This window comes from Rhinolophus sinicus, chromosome 4 (assembly GCF_057876585.1).
Source record: "Rhinolophus sinicus isolate RSI-liver-muscle chromosome 4, RSI-T2T, whole genome shotgun sequence".
Classification (NCBI taxonomy): domain Eukaryota; kingdom Metazoa; phylum Chordata; class Mammalia; order Chiroptera; family Rhinolophidae; genus Rhinolophus; species Rhinolophus sinicus.
The window spans coordinates 67477547-67504726 of record NC_142504.1 but is presented as its reverse complement, the minus strand read 5'-3'; the positions used below and the strand labels follow the sequence as shown (position 1 = coordinate 67504726).

The 27180-nt window shown below is 33.6% G+C and overlaps 1 protein-coding gene across 6 annotated transcripts in view; it reads left to right on the top strand.

Annotated features, from left to right (window-relative positions):
• Positions 1 to 27180, top strand: part of ANKRD12 (ankyrin repeat domain 12) — a 135675-nt gene that overhangs the window by 51260 nt on the left and 57235 nt on the right. For 3 of the 6 annotated variants that reach the window (XM_019712592.3, XM_074340361.2, XM_074340357.2), the window contains 5 exons: positions 2281 to 2349; positions 6448 to 6594; positions 10573 to 10773; positions 12695 to 12837; positions 24496 to 24643. In XM_019712592.3, coding sequence (XP_019568151.2) covers positions 2281 to 2349; positions 6448 to 6594; positions 10573 to 10773; positions 12695 to 12837; positions 24496 to 24643 — 708 coding nt within the window. Of the gene's footprint in view, positions 1 to 2280; positions 2350 to 6447; positions 6595 to 10572; positions 10774 to 12694; positions 12838 to 24495; positions 24644 to 27180 lie in introns of those variants that run through there. The other 3 variants (XM_019712593.3, XM_074340360.2, XM_074340362.2) reach the window with 2 other exon arrangements.

The following is a 27180-nucleotide window of genomic DNA, read 5'->3' as shown; positions in this document are numbered from 1 at the left end:
AAGTGCGTCCTCTCAACCACAAGGTTGCCGGTTCAACTCCCACAAGGGATGGTGGGCTGCGCCCCCTGCAACTAGAAATGGCATCTGGATGTGGAGCTGAGCTGCGCCCTCCACAGCTAAGACTGAAAAGACAACAACTTGACTTGGAAAAAAAGGCCTGGAAGTACACACTGTTCCCCAATAAAAAAAAAAAAGAATGATGGTCCACACAAAAGCGACGAAAAATTGCAGGCTCCAAAATTCAGAAAATGTTTCTTTATTTCACACGAATGCATTAAGTACGTCCGTTACAACACACAATGTATTGAATTATAAAGATTAACATTAGACACAACCACATCGGTTTATTATCAAGTACGCACATTATTCATGCGTTGTGTGTACTCCGGTTGGTCATTTGTCAATATGTCTCGAGTTCATCTGTTTACATAGGCGTTTACCTCTTGTCCAAAGGCCCCTGCTTGGGTATTTACAAATACTTAATTATAATTTATATTATTTATTTTAAGTATTAATGTCAATGATATTATTTATTTATATTTATGTATTAATGTTATTTTATAATTCAATACATCTGTTGTGTGTTGCAACAGACGTACTAAATGCGTCCGTCTGGCTGACGATCTTAACTGAGGCTTATTTTTGGAGTAGGGCTTATATTACGAGCATCCTGAAAAATCATGCTAGGGCTTATTTTCCTATTAGGTCTTATTTTCGGGAAAACATGGTAGGTGTGCTTAGCACTCAGTATTTTACAAAACCGGCAATAGGAAGCAATAGTTACATAGTCTAGGCTCAATATAGCAAAGAAGGAAGAAATTGTTGAGTAAAGGGATAGAGTATGGAAGCTTTGCATTTTCCAGCTCCTGATTTAATCTTTACAGAACACACATTCAAATGCCCCAAGCATAAACATACTTATTTGCGTGAACTCCAAAGGGTGTGTGGAGTGAGGGTAGGTTGATTATTTCCAAAGGAAATTTTAGATGAACTGTTATACTACTTTCTTATATTAATTAATATAATTCAAAGTTCAGTTTATCCACTATGCTTTAATCTGTCACAATAATATGATCTCCTTTTAATAATCCATTTAATTCAGTTTGCCATACTGAATTAATAATTAATAATCCATTTAATTCAGTGGCAATACTGGTTGCCACTTTTTCTTTGCTGTATGATCTATGGAGACCATTTTGTATATTTGCTTGACTATGAATGAAATTTTAAACATTCTTCATGGAATTCTTCTAGTTGCTAATTTAATGCGTTCAGTTTTGAAAAAGAAGTTCATTGAAAAGTTTGTCATTCAGTCCATATACCCACTTGCTTTAGAATTGGTCTAAATGTTATTTTAGTAATGATTCCCCTTTCCATTGAGTGAGGCTTCTCATCACTAAACTTTTAGGCTTACGGGATCTTTAATACTATGTTTAGGGGTTGCTTGTTCTCTAACTTTTTTTTTTTAACACTTTTGTTTCCTTATACCTAATTGAACTTATTAATCATGTCTATAATAATGATCCTGGAAAGAAAAGTGCATGTCAGTAAATTAAGAATATGAATATCAGAATAATAATATTGTGAGTTAAAGTGGCATGTTGTTTATAAGTAAAAGTATCTGCTCTGGTCATATTGCCAAAAGTCAATTCTCTATCTGTCATGAATTGTTAGGCAAGATTCCAAATTCTTATCTTAGCTGATAAACTTATTTTGATTCAGGCTGTTCTTTCTAACAGGTCTTCAGTAGTGGTCAGTGCAGCAATTCATACCATTTGAAATGTATATAATTTATAGAGAGGTCTGTGGTCTAGAATGATACTTCAGTCCAAAGTACTCTATTATCTTCTGAGTAGTTTTGGCCTTCTTATAACAAAAAGGGTGATTCAAGTCCATTATTCAAGTTTTCTAAAGAAAAATTCTAAACAGAAAAACAGAGTACTGCATCTTTTATCATTATTCAGGGATTGAAAAACTGTATATCCTCAAAGGCCATGATATGTTTTAATAAGCAGCGTTAGTAATATCTATTGCAAACTGCAATATGGTTGACTTTCTTAACTTTACTATTCCAGTTGAAGAAACTGAAATGTTAGGTATTGGCCAAACCTATGTTTTAAATGTACTTTTGGCTTTACCCTAAAAATAACCTTTTGGGAAAACAATGAATTATCATTGACTAAATAACTAGTGGTCTTTTTGAAAAATGTTGGTTTGTTGAATTCTGCATTTCCCTTCGTGTGCTTTTTTTCTTTTCTCCTGTTTCTTCTCATTCTGTAGATTCAGATCCAGGACATACAAGTGAAAATTGGGGGGAGAGACTTATATCTTCTTACAGGACATATTCAGGTAATTAGATTATTAGGGGCTCCTGTTTAGCCAGTGGTTTGTCACACTTACAATTAATTATTGTATATAAATAACTTCTTTTCAAACCAGTACATAGGTCTCTTGGGTTGAATAAGTGAACTACATGATGACACCAGATTTTCCAACTTTTACTTAAGATATCTAGTGCATCACATCCAACACATACTATGTATGAACATTATAAGCAGGACTGCTATATACTGCTGTTCAGGTGTTGTACAGCACAACATGGGGGCACCGTTCACATAGAAAATAATGTGAATGTCTGCCCCTTGGAATTGTTCAGTGCAGTGACCCCTATGGGAAGATACGCAGGGTGCTTTAGGCTTTTGCTGTATAGTCTTTACAAGGTATGCAGTGTATTGGTTTTGATTGAGCATGCCATCTTACTCTTCAATTATGCAGTGTTTTTTTTAAAAAACAAGTTTTAGAAATTTTTCAAGTTGAACTCTTGATTGACTTTGCTGCCCATGTTGAATTTAAAAATGACTTTAAATACTACATTCCCTGGAGAAATTCCATTACATTAACGGTGTTAGAACCTCTCTATTCAGCCATGGCACCAGGTATTATGCTTCGTAATTGCTCCAGATAGAAAGAATGTGAGAGAATATATAAATATTATTTTAAAATAAAGAGTAAATGTATTTTCCAGTTTGTGAAAACTAGTTAAGTGTGTTATCTTTTTTAAATGGACTTATATTCTTATCTCTGAATGTTTTTTAATGTAAAATATTATTTAGTCCCTAAGTATCAGCATACGACATTTAGTTACAAAATCCAAAATAAACCTTCTATTTCTGATATACTTTGTATTTATTTTATAAATTCGTGGGAGTGGTGTAGAACCAAATAATTATTCTTAAAATTATTCTGAAAGCTGTTAATTGAGCTGATAAGACAGTAGTACTTGGTTATCAAAATTGGAGAGTAGGGGCATGTCTATCATCAGCATTAAATTTAAGAGACTTACACTTACTCTGGAGTTAGATGTACTTTTCTAAAGTGGGATTCATAAGTGTCAGGATGTACCTGAAAGAGCTGATGTGATGAAGCCGTCCATCATCTGAGTATCTTTGCTGGAAATCAAATGATACGAGCACCCAACTGTTAGAGATTTGTGCAGCTATTTTAGAACCAGAGAGTAATGGCAACATTTTTTTCTCAGAATTGAAGTATACACATTCCAAATATGATTGATTTAATTACGTTCATCTGTATTTGAATTGTAGCTTTGTTGTTTCATTCCTTACACAGTGACTGCTTTGTGGGAAAATGGCATATTTAGTTTTTGAGACACTGATAAATTTATAAACCAGTTCCCCAAGAAAAACAATTTTGTCTCTTCTCCTTAATATACTCTACACTTAATTGGGATGTGACAATGTTGATCTTCCTATTTATTCTGACAAGACCTGAAAAGAACATTATTTTCAACATTGTAAGACTTAGACATTTCTATACCGGTATTTCTAAAGAACCTCTGACCTTGAAATAAAGAATGTGGGATTGTTGAAAGGTCCATTTCTGTTTTACTTTAGTCATAAGTGATTCACTTGGATTTTTCTTTTAAAATCTGTAGGGTGGCTGAGTGGAATTTCAGGTCTGTAGTACACTGTTAAATGAGTACATGTGTCAGTATTCTGTGTTTAAGTTTTAAAATCCTGACCCATTATTCAGACAGATGAATACATTTAAGTTACTGAAACTTGAAAAGTACCTAACTTTTTCAAATATGTAGTATATCATCACTTTTTACTTATGACAGGTCACGGGAAATAAGTTCTTTACAGATAGATCCGAAATAGCCAAAGTTTCGTTGACTGCTTTAAACTTGGAAAAGCACACTTTGGGACATGTTGATCTAACACTTACAATTTTGAAGAATGGTCTATAGTTATCTCTAACTTAACTATCTTACACCAGCTACTGTTCACTTACCTTCTTTTCCTATCTCACGTAAAACATGAACTTGGACAAATAACTAAAATCAATTAAAGAAGAAATAGAATTTGGATTGGATGCTAGTATCTAATTTGAATTTTTGCTTGAATATTTGGAGTATATCCAATTTGTTTATTGGTTTTCAAAATGTAATGATTATCTTTAATTATTTGGCAGCAGGAATTCTAATAATGTATAAGTGTCTCACTTTTTCTATAAACTGAATATATACCATTTAGAGCATATTCTTTTTAAAACTGTATTAAAATGTGATTAAAACCAAAAAATTGTTTTGCAAATAAGAAAATAAAAGACAAATTTTTCCCAAAACTTTAGAAATAAATTTTAAGGATTAATGCTATGTAGTTTTCTTATTTTGTTTCCTCCAATTACTAGATTTTACTTATTTTCCTTAATGCATCTTTTCTACTTTCTATAAAAGTTTCACAAGGTTAAATATTTTAAATTCAAGTGAAAGTACATTCATTATATTTAAAGATTCGTTACTCAGATGGAAAACCCTTAAAACAACAGTTGTGGGTCCTCATTAAATACTAGAGAACCAAAGTGAACAGAACATTATTAGGAGAAAGTATGTTTCAGGAAAAAATGGGCTTCTCCAAAAGACCTCTTTAGGGCTTTATAGTAAATTTAGTAAGTTAGGTGAAATACTGCTGAAACTGGATTTATACTAAATTGGATCATTAATAATAATGAAATGAAAATTAAAATAAAGTAATGTATTAGATTTAATTGTTAATAAAGACTGACTTAAGTAAATCTTGACTTTTTGTTTTATGTAAAATCAAGTATCAAAAAATGAATAGTTCAGGAGCTATTGAATTTTGAGTGATTTGTGAGCAGCAGAGTTTAAATATTAGGACCTCTGATTTCTTTAGTCAATTAGGATGCCAGTATATTCTAATTAAGTGGTACACTGCAAGAATTACTACTTTAAGTTCTTATTCCTTAAATAATATTTCATAGTATTTAAATAATATCAAACTTTTATTAATTTCTTGAAACTTGCTAGATTAATAAATGATTATCTCCTGGAGTAAATAGTCTAGTTGCTGGCCACATCTTCCTAAAAACACCACAGTATTGACGGCTAAGCCTTCCCTTCTTCCACTTATTTTTAAATGTGTTACATTTATTCTTAAATTTTGTTTTTGTAGCCCCTTTCTGCAGGGACCCTCAAACATGGATCAGTAAATCCCAGGTATTTGTATAAGGTTTCCCAAGAAATAGATGCCTGGACAGTTAATAGGCAGACTCTCTGCATTGGCTCTCCAAGGGCCACCTGAATTAACTGCCAGAGAAGTCCTCAAGAACGAACAAACATCTGTATCTCTTTGACCTGTGGAATCCAGTTTCATCTGAATTTCCTTTCGCTTATTATAAAAGGAGAATGCTGGCTGCATTGCCAAAGCATTTCTCAAATAGCTAAGTCTGAGAGCTGACTGATGGATCAAACCTCTTGGAAAAATCCTTAGTTATTTTTGGATCTTTGCAGGATCTCTGTTAACCACCACCACCACCACCATCACCCACAGCCACACGGAATCTTTAATTTGCTTATTTTTAGCTTTAATTAATATCATTCCTTGTTCAACTTTCTTTGACTGGAATAAAGTAATTTGGTGCTTTTTTTCAATAATTACTCTGTATTTAAGACTTGTCTTATAAAATATTTCTTAGAAGATTGCATTCATTAGTGAATTAGGGAAATAATTTGAAGGAACATTGCTATATAGGTTTAGCAGTAATTAAGAAGAATAAAATTGTAATGAATGGAAGAGAAGTTTCAAAGATGTAATACACTGAGGAACATTTGAAATGTTGAAGAAATTAAATTTTAATGAAACAAATCTTAAAATACAAATTTTACTAGGAATAAATTTCCAAATGTTATTAATTTTCTGAAAACAATAGAATATGTTTTTCAAAACATTCAGAAATAAAATTGCTTGTGTAATACAATAAAAGTCTAGTGTTCTTTTCTCTGTTGCTAGTTCATATACATGTTTTTCATATACATGTCTAACATCTGTTTTTAAAAAGTCGTCTTATGTTTTGCTTTTGAGTGCTTATATTTGTTTCAAATTCTTTCATATTTATTAATAATTACAGAGAAAGAAGGTCCAGAAAAGAAGAAAACAAAAAAGGAAGCTGGAAATAAGAAGTCCACGCCAGTTAGCATTCTTTTTGGTTATCCACTTTCAGAGCGAAAGCAGATGGCACTTCTTATGCAGATGACAGCAAGAGACAACAGTCCAGGTGACATTTACCACCACTGAGTTCGTGTTTATTCTTAGTTTTCCTCAGACTGTAGCTTTGTTTTAATAATTATTTTTAACTACTTTAAATTTTTATTGGGTTTAGTCAGAATTTCTTAGTAACATAAGTTTGTAATTTTACATTTATTTGTGTGATGATTGTTTATTGTCTGTATCCTCTACTAGATTAGAGACTATACAAGAGCAGGGATTTTTGCATTTAGTGGACATGCAGTAAATATTTGTCAACTTAAATGGGTAATTTAAAAATGGGTCAGTCACCTTGAGAAATCTGTTGCAGAACTGTGCTTTTATCTCACTGAAGAATTTTTTTACCCCAGTTTCTGTAAAGCTGCTTCTAGGTATATAGTTCTAGGTATATAGTTTACTTTTCTATTCTGTAGTACCTTACTATTAACTGACAATTTTATCACATTATTTCCTTTAGAAGCAAGAGTTTAATCCATGTTTATTGTTATTTTATTGTTTAATCTTTAGGATCTATTTGGTTATTATAAAAGGAAAAATATCTGTAGTATGTTATGTAAATTTATCTCATATTTCATTTACCCTTCTAATTAAGGTGTTATACTACATCTGTGTGTGTTTATTCATTTACTGTGCCCTCCAAAACTAATTGAAGATGACTTACCAGCAGGACCAAATCAAATGGGAATAAACCAACCAACTTGCTAATTTATTAAAAGGAGCTAAAAGGGTAGATAAAACCCAGACAGTTGGGCTGAGATAGTTATTACTACTGAGCATTGAATTTAGCTATGCATTCTGGCAGCTAACAACACAAGAGAAAAACTTTAAGTTGTGTAATTCTCTTTGATTGATACAAGAAAGTAAATCACTTGTCTAAAGAAGAAAAAATTTCTTTTGGCTCTGAATTCAAGGCATCTTTGGATGCCATAACAGACCCTGTTGAAATGCATTGAAAAGGACAGTTTTTCCAGTGAATTTTTCCTGTGTTGGCTCTTTTTTTAAAAAACGGGGACAACATGGTAAAATTTTTAGAGTTTGTATGTGTCATAGTTTCCATTAAAACATGAGTGTACCTAATATCTTTCACTAATGAAAACATGATAGGGCTTCCTGCTTTTTAAGTAGAGCATCTTGTTTTGATTACCCTTCCATCTTTCCACCTCCAACTTGGAAAAGAATGCGGCCAAATTAAAGATACTTTACAGTGTTAGAATTTTAAATGTTTCTGTAAAACACTGACTTTGAGTCATTTAATAGTTAGATGGGAAGACTTAATTTTTTTTAATTAAAGTTTATTGGGGTGACAATTGTTAGTAAAATTACATAGATTTCAGGTGTACAATTCTGTAATACATCATCTATATATCACATTGTGTGTTCACCACCCAGAGTCAGTTCTCCTTCCATCACCATATATTGGATCCCCTTTACCCTCATCTACCAAACCCCTCCCCCCTTACCCTCTGGTAACCACTAAACTATTGTCTGTGCCTGAGTTTTTGTTTCTTCATTTGTTTGTCTTGTTCTTTTGTTGTTTTCAGTTTTATATACTACGTATCAGTGAAATCATATGGTTCTTGACTTTTTCTGTCTGACTTATTTCACTCCACATAATAATCTCAGGATCCATCCATGTTGTCGCAAATGGTACTATTTCATCTTTTCTTATGGCAGAATAGTATTCCATTGTGTATATATACCACAACTTCTTTATCCAATCATCTATCAAGGACACTTTTGTTGTTTCCATGTCTTTGCCATCGTAAATAAAGCTACAGTGAACATTGGAGCACATATATCTTTACAGATAAATGTTTTCAAATTTTTTGGGTAGGTACCCCAGGAGAGGGATTGCTGGGTCATATGGTAATTCTATTCTTAGTTTTTTGAGGAACCTCCACACTGCCTTCCATAGCGGCTGCACCAGTCTGCATTCCCACCAACAGTGTATAAGCGTTCCTTTTTCTCCACAGCCTCTCCAACACTAATTATTTGTCTTGTTGATGATAGACATTCTAACTGGTGTGAGGTGATATCTCGTTGTGGAGGGCACAGTTCAGCTCCAAGTCCAGTTGCCATTTTCAATCTCAGTTGCAGGGGGCGCAGCCCCACCATCCCATGTGGGAATTGAACCGGCAACCTTGTGTTGAGAGCTCCATCCAGCCACCCCTCCAGCAGCTCAGCTGCAGCTCGTTGTCTTCAATCTAGTTGTGGAGGTCACAGCTCACTGACCCTTGTGGGAATCAAACCACCAACCCTGTTGTTAAGAGCTCATGCTCTAACCAACTGAGCCATCGGCCTCCCCAGAAGACTTAATTTTTAAAACTGATTTTTTTCTACCATGAGCCTTTATCCTTAGAATAAATTCAAGAATTAAAGTCCTCCCTCATCTCAGTGACCGCTCCGCCTTGAGAGGCAACAACCATTAACAGTTTCTTCTAGAAATTTTCTAAACATTATAAACATGGAAATATTTATCTTTATTTATAGTTTATTTTTAAATATGACTAAGATTATACTATAATGCTGTTCTGCAGTTGGTTCTTTTTATTTGGAGGTACATCTTAGTCAACTTTAATATATGTAGAACTAGAGTGGAAAGCTTTTGAAATATCAAGCTGTTCGCCATTTTGTGTATATATATATATATATATATATATATATATATACACACACACACACACATACACACACACACACACACACACACTGAGAGAGAGAGAGAGAGAGAGAGAGAACACGCGCGCACGCTTAGGGTTCATTGTTTTATCTGTTACATAATTTTCCGTGTTTTTGTTTTGTTTAACCTGATTGCCACATGGATAGTAGTACTTTTGTGTGTTTGAATATTGTTTTGGTATGGCTAACAAAAATTTCTATATTGCAAGTTGTGTGAATTAAAAAAAATACATTGTTTTTAAGAAATTCAACAGCTAATTTTCTTAATAAATAATTTGACTATAAAGATAAAATTCATTTATTAATTCAACCAATAGTGCGTGAGTACCACTGTGTACCGAGAAATTCTCAACTGTCGAGATACAGTGATAAGATAGATAAGATCCTTTCTCTTATTGAGTGTACATTATAGACATAGATAGGAAACACTGACACAATATACTTTAAAATTCAGAAGGTAAACCTTAATTTTTTTTCTTATTGAGTAAAGGATGATACTACTAGAAAATTATTTCCAGAGACATATTTCTCTCAGAGCAATTGTTTCTCTTAAATAGTTGTAAATTTGATAATTAATTATTAACACTGTATATATGTCTTGAATCCTTAACTGATTAAGAAACCAATTTTTTATTATGTTATTTTCCCTGGTAGTTTTGCAATGGGTAGGAGAGGACTTTGGGCATCATCTAGTTTAACTTTCTTGTTTTTGATATAGAAACTGAAACAAAAATCAAATGATGGAAACCAAAGCAAAACACATTTTTTTCTTTCTTATCACCCACTTTTTCAAGGCCTTTTTCGAGACCATCTTTATTTTTTGTGGATCTTAAGTTTCATTTTCATCCATGACCTTAATTTGCACTCAATACCAGAATAGAACCCCAGTGCTTTGTCTGAGTCAGAGGTGTGAACACTAGCCATCACTGTCATTTCATCTATGTCTTAGAATAATAATATAATATGCCATGAAAAATACGTTTTTTTTGCAGTTCATCAAATTATTCATTGAGCAAACACATTTAGGGTGCATACTTGATACTTTATTATCATTTGAAGCCAATTTTGTAAATTGACAGAATAAAACATTTTTTCTACATAGGCTCATGCAACATTTGATAAACCTAAAGGAAGATCTGCTCCATGTACTTGGATCAAATTAATATATCATCTTAGTCAAGTTTTGGATTGCTAGGTTGAGAAGATACTTTCCTGCTCCAGGAAATTAGCACATTACCTATAAAAGCCTTTAAATGAATATACAAAATATTTAGCCTAGAGCTTTTGTTAACTTTCTTCTTTCTTATAGATTCCACACCAAATCATCCATCACAAACAACACCAGCCCAAAAGAAAACTCCCAGTTCCTCATCTCGACAAAAAGATAAAGTTAATAAACGAAATGAACGTGGTGAAACTCCTTTACATATGGCAGCTATTCGAGGAGATGTGAAACAAGTCAAAGAATTAATAAGTTTAGGAGCAAATGTGAATGTGAAAGATTTTGCAGGTAAGACTAGTAATTAAAATCTAATACTTAGGAACTAAAATTTAAAATTTATCATATAAACAGATTCTGTTTGCAATTTAATCTACATTCTTTATTCTTCCTGCTGAAATGAAAGAGTTGTAAGACTACTTTATTACCAAATTATTTTACTGTGTACTTAAAACCCTGAGCTCTGCTACAATTCCGTCAGTAATTACTCAAATTTTTAAATACTTAATTTTAGTTGAAAGATTATTATGTAATTCTTTATCCAATTTAGATTCTATTCTAGGTGAATTAGAGTTATATAATATTTTCAGAGTAGTTAATTCATTCATAAATCTTTCAAGAACATTTATTAACTTGAACATGAGGACTAGAAGGGGATGGTGGTGGTGTTTTATTTTAACTACTCAAATACCATACCGATACATTCTTACTGTTCAAACAGTAAAAGTTTGCAGGGAACAATATAGAAATTGTCTTTAGTTTCATATACTACGATAACCTCCATTCCCTCTCTCCAGTTTCTTTCCTGTACAACTATTGTTAACAATTCAGAGGTTACTTCTGTGTATTTTTATTATCATAGGTATAAAATAAACATTTATATATATAGGCTTTTTAAAAAAAATCAAATTATCTATGCTAGGCTGTAGTTCTACAACCTGTCTTTTTTACTTAATGTCTTAAGTAAAGATTTGCACTGGCTGTGGCTGTGTTTGAATTTTATTACAGTGTTATTTTACTAAAGTCTTTTTAAGTAATCATATCAGTTAATTGTTTTCATTTATAGATTCTTTGGTATTTTAAGAAGGCCTTTTCTGCCCCTGTATCGTAAAACTATACCCCTATATTTTCTAATGTCCAAATTTTGTTTTTGTTTTGCTTTTACACATAGCCCTACTAGAATACACCTGGAATTTATTTTTCTATTTGGTTTGAAGGGGGGAAAGAGTGATATACAGGATCTATTTTAAAGAATGAGACTTAAAATGCACAGCATCCATTCTAGAGTAATACTTGATATTATCTATCAGAAACAAAAAAAATTTACTTACCCATTTATCTAACAGTCCACTTGTTAGCATTTATCTTAAGTGTTTAATCATGGATATGCATGAAGATTTAGTTGTAAGGATATTTGTTGCAGATTGTTTCTAATATTTAAAAATTAGAAATAATTTAAATACCCAGTAATAGCTTGTTGAAATAAATTATGGTATAGTCAATCAGTGCAGTACTATGTTGTAGAAAACTGTAATGACACGGGATTATTTTCACTGTAGTAAGTAAAAGAAACAGGTTAAACAGTCTTTCCAGTTTTGTTTTAAAATTATAAATAAGAGAGGGAGGGAATCTAGTAGGATTTATGCTAAATTATTTAAATTATCTAGGTGGTGGAATTATGGATAATGCTTATTTTCTGTTTTGTTTTGTTTTCTAATTTTTCTTTCATGAACATACAACTTTTTTATTATAAGAGTAACTAAAATGATTAATTTATTCCCATTAAAGTAAGTATTAACTTCAGAAAAGATTGTATTGACTTAACAGATGAAAGCCCTTAAAAACATAGGGGATTTTTTTTTTTTTTACTGAAAGACCCTTACAAATTTACTAATATTTTGCCTCCTTTTTCCGTTCTTTTTCCGTAGTTTAGATGATTATAAATTATAACAAGTTTATACTTATTGGATAAGTTTAAATGTTTAATATTTTCGTCAAATAATTTAGCGTCAGTGGAAATAGTATCATGAATGAACCTTCTGTAAAATTAGTGGTATTCTTAGATATTTAGTTCTTGTTTGTCACTCCTTTTACCTTCTATGTACTATGTGCATTTAGAATCACTATTTCACACATAGTTATGTATATAAAAAGCATATATATTGAATTAGTACAAGTGAACCATATGGTTAAATTAGTATTCTAACTTTAGGTTGGACACCACTACACGAAGCTTGCAATGTTGGATATTATGATGTTGCTAAGATACTTATAGCAGCTGGAGCAGATGTTAACACACAAGGATTAGATGATGACACTCCACTCCATGATTCTGCTAGTAGTGGGCACAGAGATGTAAGTATGATAGAAAAATCAATAATACACATTTTCAAAATATAAATTTAGCCCGGAGTACTTTATTTCACCTCTTAGTCATACAATCTCATGTCATATTTCATTCATTGCCTAATCAGCTCATCTATAGTTTCTTTTTCCTGCCCTTAAACTGCTAAGTCCTAGCATAGTCAGATTTATAAAATTTTTTTTATAAATTTCTTTTCATAAAATTTGTTTAATTTGATAGTTAAATAGGTTGGCAGAATTTTTATTTGAAGGCCGTTCTGTCCGATAACTAGATGTAGTGGTTAAAGTGAATTTTCCTTACCGTAAAAATTTTACGGTATTCTACTGTATCTTTTTTTTAAGACTTGTTAATATTTAATGATCCCTCTATACATAACATCTATTCCTGCATTTTAGCTGACATTATTTATTTAATATAGTCAGGTGGCTTATGTGTGTAACAACATGATATAATCAAACAGGATTATATATGCTTACACATTAATGGTATCTTTAAAACATCGTGTTTGTTTTGCTGTGATAATATGAACCATGCTGGGTTTTAAATTCCATTTGCATTTTCAGTCTCTGGCGTGTTAATATCAAAGCTAAATCATTCTTATTTGTAATGAAGCTCATGTTTTAAGTGTGTTTAATGCTTAACTCCATTGCTATAACTTGCGTACAGCCAGAGCCTATCAACCTGGAGCGTTATTAGCGGTGGTTCTAAAGCAGGATTTTGTTTTTCAAATAAATAGATTTTCTCTTCTACTTAATTTTAACTTTTATCAAAGAATACTTGCACACAGTTTAGAAAGTTGAAGATAACTGCTGGCTCCTTCTCATGCCTCCCCACTTCCCAGTACCTTTAACCAAAAGCAATTAATGTAGGTGTTTCTTCTAGTAGTTAACTCTGTATTTTAAACAAGATGCAAACTATTTTACTTTTTTCTTTTTAGTCATTATTTATTGACCTCCTGCAAAGGGTTTTATTAAATATTGATTGCTGCTCAGAAACAGAGTACCATAAATGTTATTTCTTTTTTGGATCTTTATTAACTGATTAATATATTGCCTTGTTCCATTTTTGTTTAGTTTTCTATGCATCTATTTTTGTTCTTCCTTAATCTCTCTGATGTAACTGTAAAATGAGTCTAAATAAGATCAAACACATTAATCAATTTTATTTTTGAGAAATACCTCTGTGATTTCTCATATCCTTCTATACAAGATTTCTTGTATCCTGCTCTGATTTGGACTAGTTCTTGTGATCTGTAGGACAGATGCTATCTTGGGATATCGCTTTACCATTAATCCCATGTGGGATTCTCACAGTCTCTTCATGAGATTTCCAGTTTCCTGGCGCCCACCTTAACTCTCCAAGGATACTAATTAAATGATTTGTTCTATTTCCCTGCATGGTCTTGGATTTCCCCAACATCCTTCATGTTACTTCTCTGTTTTGGTGTATTTTTCAAATTAGAGATCTTCTGCTGACTTCCATTTACTCATATTTGAATGAAGCTCTAAAAAGCCTGGTTGACAAGATCTGTGCTTTACAGAACTTTTTGACTGGTGGTCTTCTCTGTAGTGTGCCTGGACAAGATGACTGAAAAACACCCTTTTTCTCCTCTCCTTAGCAGCAAACATTCTCTGCCTTATTGGGGGAAAAATGGGATTTGGAGTAAAGATATATAGATAAGAATTCAATTCTGGCCTGGCCAGTTTATCCACTGCGTGATCTTGAACAAAATACTTTTCACCTCTGAACCTTCATTTCTTCATCTTTAATTTATGTAATAAATACTATATAAGGTATTTTTCATGATTCACAAAGTTCTATTGTTGAAGAAAAATGCAGCCTATAAATGTTATTTTTCCTAAACTGGTCCTTGCTTACCATTGGACCAGTCTTTTGTGCCCCCTTGGCAATTTGTACATACCTATATGATAGCACTTACTACATTATTTTTTGCTAATGTACTTGTCTGTTTCCTGCATCGCCCTGTACCATGCTATAAACTTTTTGTATTGTTTTGTGTTAGTAACCCCCTAGAACCAAATAAGAAACACTTACCAAATAAGAAACACTTAAACTCTGCATGGATGCATGTGTAGGTACATGGATTGATGGATAAATAGATAACTGACTGAGAATAGACAGAATGCCAAACACTTAATTCATAAGGCCTGACAATATGTAGGGTACATTCTCCTTTCCAGTGATTTTATCAGAAACTGAAGTATTTACTGGCAGTAATATTTTAAATATGATACTTTTTGCCCTTTTTTTAATACCAGTATTGATAGTTCATCAAAAATGGTTTTCTTTTAAATATGATAAAGATTTCCTGATTTCTAAATGTAATGTTAAAGAATTGTGACTTGTAAGACATGTTTCTGTGAATACAAGTTTCTAAATATGCACATAACTGCAAAATATTTCCAGAATCTGACCTTTGAGCTCATATACTTACAGGGACTCAAACACTATTTCCAGTCTCTCTCCAGAGGGAGACTGGTATGCTATTTTCAAGAGACCTTTGCTTTTCCTCCTACCAACATGCCTAGGATAGTAGGAGTCAATTCAGAGCTATTGAGAACTATTATCTCCTTGTTCTTTTACTTGTGCCTAAGGGGGTGGAGAGAAAAGAGAGCCACCAAAAACTCATTTGTGTATATCTGTACTATATACAGAGGGTGCCAAAAAATGTATACACATTTTAAGAAAGGAAAAACTATTAAAATTATAATACAGTGAATGACGCTAGCCTTCATTTGTTTAACGCCATCTTTTGAGCGAACATTGTACTACACATTGCTACGTAATTCAATTCAATTTCAAAAAGTAATACATAAATAACATCTCTTAAAGTGTGCACACATTTTTTTTGGCACCCCCGTATTATGAGTCTTTACCAAAGAATTGGATTTCTTTTACTCAGAATACTCATGACAACTTCAGCCATCCATAAAACATTCCTAAGGGGCAGAAGCAGAAAGATAGCAGTTCTGTAATCTGTTGTAAATTATTTAGAGCAAGAGAGGATTAATTTAGTTTAGTAAGAACCTAATCTTTGGCCTACCTTTTGCAAGTGCAGAATATTTCATGGTATACATTTTTATAATAGCTTTATTCCTAATTCTGTTTTAGCTACCTATCTTTATTTTCTTCTTGTCTGATCATTTTTATCTACTGCTAAGTTGATTGCCTTCTATGTTTTAAGCAACTTTAAGTTACTTTAAATCTTTTTTAGAATAAATAATTATTTGCATAAGATGAGCTATCAAGTATTGATTATTTGGGTTAGGGTTTCTATAACATGTTTGAATGAACCAACTGTCCCCTAAGTGATCATAGGCAGGTAGTATTTGTTTATTATTTCCTGATGGGTATAGAAAGCTTTCAGCAGTATCAAGATCCTCTGTTCTTTTTTCTCAATCTAGAGCTCTAGCCTAAAGAAGAAAGCCTGAAAATGGAAAAATTTTCTCTATATAAAGATGTTCACTGTGGTATTAAATAATAAAATTAAATTTAAAAAATTATAAATACTGGAGATGCCAAAAAAATGTATACAAGTGGACACTTTGGTCAACATTGCCCAAGCAGTAGTTCACAGTATTCAGACGTGTATGGACATTGATGGTAACCACTCTGAGCACCTCTTGTAATTGCAGAAGTCAAACATGATTTGTATTCATCTTTTGTTATTGCTATATTAGGTTGGTGCAGAAGTAATTGCAGGGTAAGAGGTTAAAAATAATTGCAAAAACCACAATTTTGCACCAACCTATATATTGCTACAGTTTTAATACAGTTTTTCTTTCTTAGAATGTGTATGCATTTTTAGGTACCCTCTGTATATAAAATTAGTTATTATAAATATAAAATTAGCTATAAATTTATAACTACTTTTTTTTTTTTAACTTCATTTACCTTCTCAAATCCCTAAAATGACGGGAAATTGTAAAGGACACAGGCTCACAAGGACAGAGAACAGAGGAAACAAGAAAAGCAATATTTGGGGAGATGGAAATTAGAGGAATGAGTGGTTATTGACTGAGAACAGGGTTTGGCAAACTTTCTGTAAAGGGCTAGATCATAAATATTCTAGGCTTTGCAAGCCACATGCCTCCTCCATGGCCGCCTCCTCCCACTTCCCTCTTTCCTCTTCTTTCTCTCTTTCCTCTGTACTTCTCCTTTATCAACCCTTTTACAAGAATACAAAAACTATTTTTAGTTGGCAGGCCAGATTTCGCCTGTAAACTAAATTTACCAATGCCTGATTTAGAAAATCCAAGAAAATTGAAACCAAAGCCATTCCAGCACATAATCACAGAAAAACTAGAGCTCTGGAATTGATGGTACTGGGTACTTCTGGAAGTGCCTGTTAAGACAGAACTGAAAACGAGGATAAAAAGCCTTTTGATCCTCATATCCCCCTCCTAACTCTACGCAGCCAGATAATTGCACCTCTCCCGCCCTGGCAGATGATTAGAAGTTTATTTCCTGGCAAGTATAAACCATGTATTCTGGTCTGACATACCAGAACAGTTGAGAGGTAAGGATTAAGTGTGAGTTAAATAGGTAAAACCTATTGGACATTAAGACCCAGCCTCCTTTCAGCAGCCAGAATGCTGAGAGTAAGGCTTATTGCTTTAGACATGAGTTGAAAGATTTCTCCACAGGAAATTGAACTAGCCAAGGTGGTGGTGGGGGGCGGGGGGAGAGGGATCTAATGAAATGACCCAGTCAGATCACACTAGCGTAAGACTGTCTCTCAACAGGTTCTACCCATGCTTGCAAAACTTTCAGTAAGTCTTTTTAGTGCCTTACTTTTAAATGTGAACAGCCAGTTCACATTTGGAAAAAAGTCTAATAATGGAAGGAAAAGACAAAGCAGATACATTGAGTAATAGGAACTTGGAGGACACAATAATGTGTCCTCCACATTTTGGCAGGAGGAACTGCCAAAAAAGCCATTAACTTCCCCAGAGATAAGAGAGTTTATTGTAGCCATGAAACAAGAACTGAATGTATTAAAAAAGAACAACCAATTTTTTTAAAAGAGCTCTTGGAAATTAATGCTATAATAGCAAAAATGTAAAAATGGAGTATTGAGGGTTAAAGATAAAGTTGAGGGGACTCTCCTAGAAACTAGGAAACAAAGACAAAGGTGGAGGAGGGGAAATGAGAAAAAAGACATTAATTTAGGAGATTTCTTCTTGACAAGCTTTCTTAGAAAACAGAACAGTGAAAACATAGAAAGGACATTATCAAAAAATAAAGCCAGAAACTTTCCCAGAACTGAACGAATGTGGGTCTTCAGATTGAAGGGGCAATTGAATGCTCAGTACAATGGATGTAAAAAGATCCAAGGCACTTTATGCTGGAATTTCAGAACAATGGGAGCAAAGAATGTCCTCGAGTTTACAGAGATAAAAAGCAAGTTGTATATAAAGGTGAAAAATCAAAATGGCATCAGACTTTAAGTAACACTAGAAGATAGAAGATAATGGAGTGAAGCCTTCAAATTTGGAGGGGAAATTATTCTATATCCAGACTAAGTATTAATCAAGTAGGACAAAAGTATTTTCTGACATCTAAAAATCTTAAAATATGTACTCTTTCTCAGGAATCTCCTGGAGTTGGTGATTTAACAAAATGAGGGAATAAACCAAGAAAGAAGATAGAATCTAACGAATCCAGTACAAAATTGTGGGGAATGTATTTCTGGGATGATAGGATAAAGATGCCAATATGACAACTGGGAACAAATCTAGAGAGCAACCAGTCCATTTTAGAGCAAGTTAGAAAACCAAGCCTTCTAACACAAAATGATAATATATTGAATTGAATTAAATCTATACTTGTAGCCAAATATGGGATGAATTACAGATGAGTATATAGAAAACGGAGCAAATGCGAAATCAAGATATTTAACTCCATGGGAGGAAATAAAGTTGTGTAAAAATGGAAATTTTTAGTCACAGTGTACTACTTGGCTCAACATTTATATTAATTACAATCACACACACAAAATAACTATTGGAAAGATAGGAGGAAGGGAATTTTATGTGTATGGGAGGAGAGAGGATGGGAGCTCACAAAAGAGATCTGAATTCATGCCTTTCATTGTAAAACAATAGTGCCTAAAAACTGAAAAATACAGAAGCCTCAAGCTAACTATTGTTGGTGCAAGAAATGTCCAAACCTGTAGAGAATTTTTATAAGAGTTTATTTGACTAAAATAGGATACAGCGGGAAGCAATATGTCAACAGACTGAAAAAAATGCTTCTGAGAATAGCAGTTTGCAGTTTTCTTTATGCATTTGAGATTAAGGAGGGCAACATAAGGAAGATTCCATGAAGGTGGGAGAAAGCAAGACATTGGATTACAGCATGCTGTCTCACATGCTTTAGAAGGAGGGGTCTGAAAAGGTTGTCAGGTATTAGGAGAGTACTGAAAGGGGGGGTATTTCAAAGGTGTGTTAACCTAGATGCACAGAAACAATGCACAGGGCTTGCTTAAGATAAAGATAAGCCTTTTAGTAAAGAAGTTATATACTTGGGGCGTGACTATCCACCACGACCTGCCCAGTTAGGAATTTATAATCGGATCTCCCTGTGTGGTTACTTTCCATAAGTATCAGGGACAATTAATCGTTTTTCACCCAGTATCCTTGAAAAGCTAGTTGATCTTTTAAAATCATAAGCATATGTAATTTGATAAAATAAGTAAACAACAAGGAATAAAATATTAACAGTTGGCATTATGAGTAATTTTCTTTATATATTCTTACATTTCAAATTTTCTACATTAATAGTTTATTCTTTCATAGTCTAGAAAACATTTAATTCACTGTGATTCTTCATTATTCTTAAATACCTTCATTTGTTAGAAATTTCTAATTTACAGCATCTTGTTTAATATTTCTTTTAAAAGACATGATGTACAGGCATACCTTAGTGATGCTGCAAGTTCAGTTCCAGACTACTACAATAAAGTGAATATCACAATAAAGCAAGTCACACAAATTTTTTGGTTTTTCAATGCTTATAAAAGTTATCTTTACACTATATTGTAGTCTATTAAATGCTTAATAGCATTATGTTTAAAACACAATGTACATATCTTACTTAAAAACACTTATTGCTAAAAAAAAAAAAGCGAAAAAGAAGATGCTAACCCTTCAGTGTCATAATCTTTTTGCTGGTAGAAGGCCTTGCCTCAATGCTGAAGGGTTCTGACTGATCAAGGTGGTGGTTGCAGAAGGTTGGGGTGGCTGTGGCGATTTCTTAAAAGTAAGACAATGAAGTTTGCCCCATTGATTGTTTCTTCCTTTCACAAGTGGTTTCTCTGTAGCATGCCATGTTGTTTGATTGCATTTTACCCACAGTAGAACTTCTTTCAAACCCTGCTGCTACTTTATCAACAAAGTTTACGCAATGTTCTAAATCCTTTGTTGTCGTTTCAACAATCTTCACAGCATCTTCACACCAGTAGATTCCATCTTAAGAAACAACTTTCTTTGCTCATAAAAAGCAACTCTTCATCCATTAAAGTTTTATGGGATTGCAGCACATCTTCATATTCCACTTCTAATTCCAGTACTCTTGCTATTTCCACCATATCTGCAATTACCATGAGGGTTAGAATCAACTTCTTCCACACTCCTGTTAATGTTAATATATTGACCTCTGCTCATGAATGTTCTTAATGGCATCTAAAATGGTGAATGCTTCCCAAAAGGTTTTTAACTTCTTTGCACAGATCCATCAGAGGAATTACTATGGCAGCTATAGCTTTATGAAATGTATTCCTTAAATAATAAAACTTGAAAGTCAGAATTACAGCTTGATCCATGGGTAACAAAATGGATGTTGTGTTAGCAGTCATAAGAACAGTCTCCTTCAGAGCTCCTGGGTGACCAGGTGAATTATCAATGAGCAGTAATATTTTGAAAGGAATCTTTGTTTCTGAACAGTAGGTCTCACTAGTGGGCTTAAAATGGTCAGTAAACCATGTTGTAAACAGATGTGTACTGTCATCCAGGCTTCATTGTTCCATTTAGAGAGAGCACAGGCAGAGTAGATTTAGCATAATTCTTAAGGGCCCTAGGATTTTCAGCATGGGAAATGAGCATTGACTTCATCTTCAAGTCACCAGCTGCATTAGCTCCTAACGAGAGTCAGCCTGTCCTTGAAGCTTTGAAGCCAGGCATTGACTTCTCTGAAAGTCTCTTCTGTGAAAATCCTAGATGGCATCTTCTCTCAATATATGGCTATTATGTTTACATTGAAAACCTGTTGTTTGATATAGCCACCTTCATTCATTACCTTAGCTAGATCTCTTGGGTAACTTGCTATGGCTTCTACATTAGCACTTGCTCCTTCACCTTGTACTTATATGTTATAGAGACAGTTTTTTCCCTAAACCTCATAAACCAACCTCTGCTAGCTTCAGACTTTTCATCTGCAGCTTCTTCACCTCAGCCTTCATAGAATAGAGTCAGAGCCTTGCTCTGGATTAGGCTTTGACTTAAAGGAATTGTGTGGCTGCTTTGATTTTCTTTACAGACCACTGAAACTTTCTTCATATCACAATAAGGCTGTTATGCTTCCTTATCTCTTCACTGGAGTAGCACTTTTAATTTCCTTCAAGAACTTTTATTTTGCATTGACAACTTGGCTAACTAGCCCGAGGCCTAGCTTTCAGTCTCTCTGGGCTTTCGGAGTGCCTTCCTCACTAAACTTAATCACTTCTAGCTTTTGATTTAAAGTGAGAGATGCGCGGCTCTTCTTTTCACTTGAACACTTAGAGGCCACTGTGGGGTTATTAACTGGCCTAATTTCAGTAGGGAATAGGCCCCAGGAGGGGGGGAGAGATGGGAACAACTGGTCAGTGGAGTAGTCAAAACACACATTTATTAAGTTCACCATCTTATGTGAGCATGATTCATGGCGCCCCAAAACAATTACATCAAAAATCACTGGTCACAGATCACCATAACAAATAAAATAATAAAAAAGTTTTGAAATATTTTGAGAATTACCAAAATGTGATACAGAGAGACACAAAGTGAGAAAATGCTGTTGGAAAAATGATGCCAGTAGACTTGCTTGAGGCAGAATTGCCACAAACCTTCAGTTTGTTAAAAAAAAAAAAAAAAAAAAGTATCTGCAAAGCACAATAAAGCAAAGGGCAATAAAACGAGGTATGCCTGTATTTTCTAACTACCAGAAATCATCAAGTTATGTGTTGGAAATACAAAGATGAATAAATACTTGATCCCACATGAAGTTTATGGTCTAGAATAAGGTGAGAAATGTGTTAATAAATTATAGTAAAGATTTACATATGATAGAATGTACTAATGTCAATGGAAAACTCAAAAAAAGAAGAGATGGTAAGGAAGCAGAAATAACATTTGACCACCTGTTTAATGTAGAGTATGAGTGAAAAACAAGAGGCAGTGATGACTCTCATCTTTCTGGCTTCAGTTACTGGGTATATTTTGGTGCTAGTCACTGAGAGTGGAAATAGATTTAAAAAAAAAAAAAATAGGGGTGTAAGTTTATGAACTCTGTTTGGGACCTCTTAGTTTCAGCTATTGTATTGAGCTACAAATATATTCAGTTGAATGTATTCAATGAAAATTTGGATATTTGGGTTTGGAGCTCAAGAAAGAGGGCTGAAAGAGAGCAAACAAGTGAATGAAAATGAATGAAGGGATTGTGTAATTGTCATCACATTCTAACAGAGTGGGTGAGATCTCCAAAGGGATGATACAGACTAGAGCATGAAGTAGTAAATCAAGGACAGAGCCCTAGGGAAACAATCACTGGCTTAGATCTTCACAGATCTAAAGTCATAGGATAGATGGTAGCATAATTGTAGGTAGAAGAGTGAAGGGCCAATAAAGTCATTTAGGCTGCAAAGGTAAACGTTTTTTCAGGAGCTTGACTGTAAAGGAAAGAGATTTAGCTAGAGAAGGAGAATATATGTTTGAACACTTTCTTGTTTTATCTGTATTTCATTTCTTTACTACCATTATGCTTTTCAAAGATTGGCTTCTAGAAGGGAGCCAATCAAAAAGGTTTAAAATATAGAAAGGAAGAGGGTAAAAAGCAACAAACAAAAGAAACAAAATGATGACTAACCAGGCAGATCCTGGTTTTATGTAGCCCAAAGCTTACATAATTTGGTGGGAGGGAAAGAGTTTCTTTAAGTAAAATTTCTAAGTAATGAATACAAAGTTAGATATAGGGCCTTGTAAGGGGACGGTGAAACTGAGGGGCCTTGAAGTTTGTTTCGTTAGTTCTAAGTAAATCCATGTCACTTAATGATAGTTTAAATTCCTGGGAGATGGGGAAAAGAATAAGATAAAGAGCATTGATAGTGATACTAGCCTTAAACGGTACAGAAATACTTTTGAGACTCTAGAATAGAGTTTACCCTTGAACAACATGGGTTTCAGTTCCACAGGTCCACTTATATGGGGATTTTTTTCGGTAGTACAGTATATGCATTTTTCCTTCCTCATGACTTTTCTTTATTGTAAGAATACAGTATATAATACATATAACATACAAATATGTATTAATCGACTTATTGATAATGCTTCTGGTCAACAGGCTATTAGTAGTTAAGTTTTAGGGGAATCAGAAGTTATACATGGATTGTCAGCTACACAGAGTGTCAGCACCCCTAATCCCCGCATTGTTCAAAGGTCAACTGTATAAATTCCAAGAGGCCAGGGAACTTGTTATTCTTGTTCATTGATTTATCTGCAGAACTTGGAGCAGTGCTTGTTAATAGGTACTCAATAATTTATTGAATAAGGTCTGACAATTAAGTTTGCGAGTTTGTTGCAATGATGTTGCTAACCTTTTTTGATATCAGAGGGATTATTCATTATGAATTTGGACCAACTGGACAGTTAACCAAGTTTACTATTTGGAACTGCTGAAAACGTTGTGTGGAAAAGTTAGATGACCTGAACTTTTCACAAACAATTTGTGGCTCTTGCATCACAACAGTGCACCAGCTGACAAGGCCCTGTCTGTGAGGGAGTTTTTAGCCAGTAAACAGATAACTGTATTGGAACACCCTCCCTACTCACCTGATCTGGCCCCCAATGACTTCTTTCTGTACCCGAAAATAAAGGAAATAGTGAAAGGAAGACATTTTGATGACATTCAGGACATCAGGGATAATAGGTGACAGCTCTGATGGCCATTCCAGAAAAAGAGTTCCAAAATCGCTTTAAAGGGTGGGCTAGGTGCTGACATCAGTGCATAGCTTCCCAAGGGGAGTACTTCAAAAGTGACTGTAGTGACCGTAATGAACTATGTAGCACTTTTTCTAGGATGAGTTTGCGAACTTAATTGTCAGGACTCGTATGATGAGAAAGGAAGAAAAGTGTTGAGGTTGTGTGCTAAAATAGCCCAGCTTAAATTTTAAGGAGGAAATTTCTCTAGTAGGATCATTGGACAGGATGGCAATGAAAATAGAACTTGAAGAGTGATAATGATTTAGAAGAGACATTGTGAGGCTTGGAGGCAGAGTAGATGAGACAGAAGGATATGATGAGTGTTATCAAGAAAATGGTTGAAATGATACAGTCTGTGAAGGGATTAAATCTTTCTACTGTTTAATGTTTCAGATAGTGAAACTGTTACTTCGTCATGGTGGAAACCCATTTCAAGCTAATAAACATGGAGAGCGTCCAGTGGATGTAGCAGAAACAGAGGAGTTGGAATTGCTGCTAAAAAGAGAGGTGCCTTTATCTGATGATGATGAAAGTTACACAGGTTCGTTTCAGATAATCTGTATTCAACTCTTCGTTTGACATGTTTAGAACATTTTGCTTCTACTTTATAATACATAAAATGCTTGACAACCTTAATACAATGCAGCTAGCTAGTAAGCATGGTGAATTTAGTAATTAACCTAGTATTTGCTACACATCCTCTTCGTAAATGGAATCATAATGCTATTACCCTATTTCCATTATTTTTTTCCCCACAAATTGCTGATATTACATTTAAGCCCACTGCAGAACCTCTCCTCCATTAATAGCTACCAACACTGTTATTCTGACTTCATTCTTTTATAAATTAGAGAGCTACTAACCAAACCCTTCCTGTCTTTTTCTGGCATTAATGAGTCATCTTTGCATTTTTACTTTTTGTCATTCGGATAGTAGTTAAACTCTGGTTGTTGTTGAAAGGTAGGGGCACGGTTTTAAAAAGGAAAGATTTAAAGCAATATTTCAGAAAACGTGGCAAAATCGGAATTTTTTTTTAAAAAAACCATAAACAATTTAAAAACTAACGAAAAGAACTTCCTTGTGTTGAAGAAAGTCTTTTGAGTATAGGTAAGAAGGGTCTACCATGAATCAGACAAATATCAATAAAAACGAATTTAATAAGTCTCATAACTGGCCATAGCGCCACAAAATCTCAAAGAATTCCTACAAACAGGTAATATTACAATTACACTGTTAAATGTTAGGGAATAAAAATCAACCCGTACTAATTTAATCTCAGTCATTGCCAGAAGGTAATAAAACATCTATAATTTTGAGGCAAAAACGTCTGCCTTTTACTTTTCCTTTATTGAGATACAGTTGACATATATCAGTTTCAAGTATACAATGTAATGATTCAATATTTGTATACATTGCAAAACGATCACTAGAATAAGTCTAGTTAACATCCATCATTATACATAGTTAAATTTTTTTTTCCTTGTGATGAGGACTTTTAAGATTTATTTTCTTAGCAACCTTCATATATGCAATACAGTATTATTAACTGTAATCACCATGCTGTACATTACTTCCCCATAACTTATTTATTTTATATGGAAGTTCATACCTTTTGACCCCCTTTTCCCATTTTCCCCAGTCCCTCCACCTTTACCTTTAGCATCCACCAATCTGCTCTCTTTATCCGTGAGCTTAGTTTTTATTTTTAGAGTCGACTGCTAGATTATGCAGTATTGGTGTTTCTCTATCTGACTTATTTTACGTAGCATAATCCCTGTTGCAAATGGCAAATTTTCATTCTTTTTTATGGCTAAATATTACTCCGTTGTATATATCTACCACATCTTTATCCATTCATCCATCTATGGATACTTATGTTGTTTCCATATCTTAGCTACTGTAAGTAATGCTGTACTGAACATGGGGAGTGCATATATCTTTTTGAATTAGTGTTTTCATTTTCTTTGGATAAATACCCAAAAGTGGAAATGCTGGATCATATAGGAGTTCTCTTTTTAATTTTTTGAGGGACCTCCATATGTTTTCCATAGTGACTGTTGCAACCAATAGTACACGAAGGTTTCTTTTTTTCCACATTCTTGCCAACATGTGTTATTTCTTGTCTTTTTGATAACAGCCATTCTAACAAGTGTGACATGATAATTTGATTGTGGTTTTGATTTGCATTTCCTAATGATTAATGATTTTAGGCATCTTTTTATGTACCTGTTGGCTATTTATATGTCTTCTTTGGGAAAATGTCTGTTGAAATCTTCTGCCCATTTTTCAGTCAGATTGTTTGTTATTGAGTTGTATGTGTTCCTTATATATTTTAGATATTAACCCCTTATTATATATGAGTACAGTAGTACCTCGGTTTTCGAACGTCTCCGTTGATGAACATTTCGGTTTACGAACGCTGTAAGCCCGGAAGTAAATGCTTCAGTTTTCAAACACGTCTCAGAAGTTGAACTTGTCACACGGCTTCCACTGAGTGCAATATCCTGAGGCCTAGGTGTCGGCTGTTTTTGAACGTATCAGAACTCAAACGGTCTTATGGAACGGATTACGTTAGAAAACCGAGGTACCACTGTATATTATTTGCAAATATTTTCTCCCATTTATTAAGTTGCCTTTTTGTTTTGTTAATGATTTCCTTTGCTGTGCTGAAGTTAAAATCCCAGTATTTGATTATGAAAATGTTCAAACATACAGCAAAATACAAAGAATTTTACAGTGAACACCCTGAACCCACATTTTTTCAGCTACATTTTATCCTTAACTTTTTGTTATATATTTCCTTTATTATATTATCACATATCTGTCTACCCATTAATTCATCTTATTTTTTGATAACATTTCAAAGTAAGTTGCAGACCTCTCTAAATACTTTAGCATGAATTTTATTAACTAGAGTTTAGTTTTTGTATATGACTTTTTTAGGTAATATTTATATTTGTGAAGTTAATAATTCTTTATTTAATATAACATTCTGTGAGTTTTGAGAAATGCATAGACCTATGTAATTCAACTTTAATAAGAGACAGAATATCTCTCTTGCTCCAGAAAGTTCCTTAT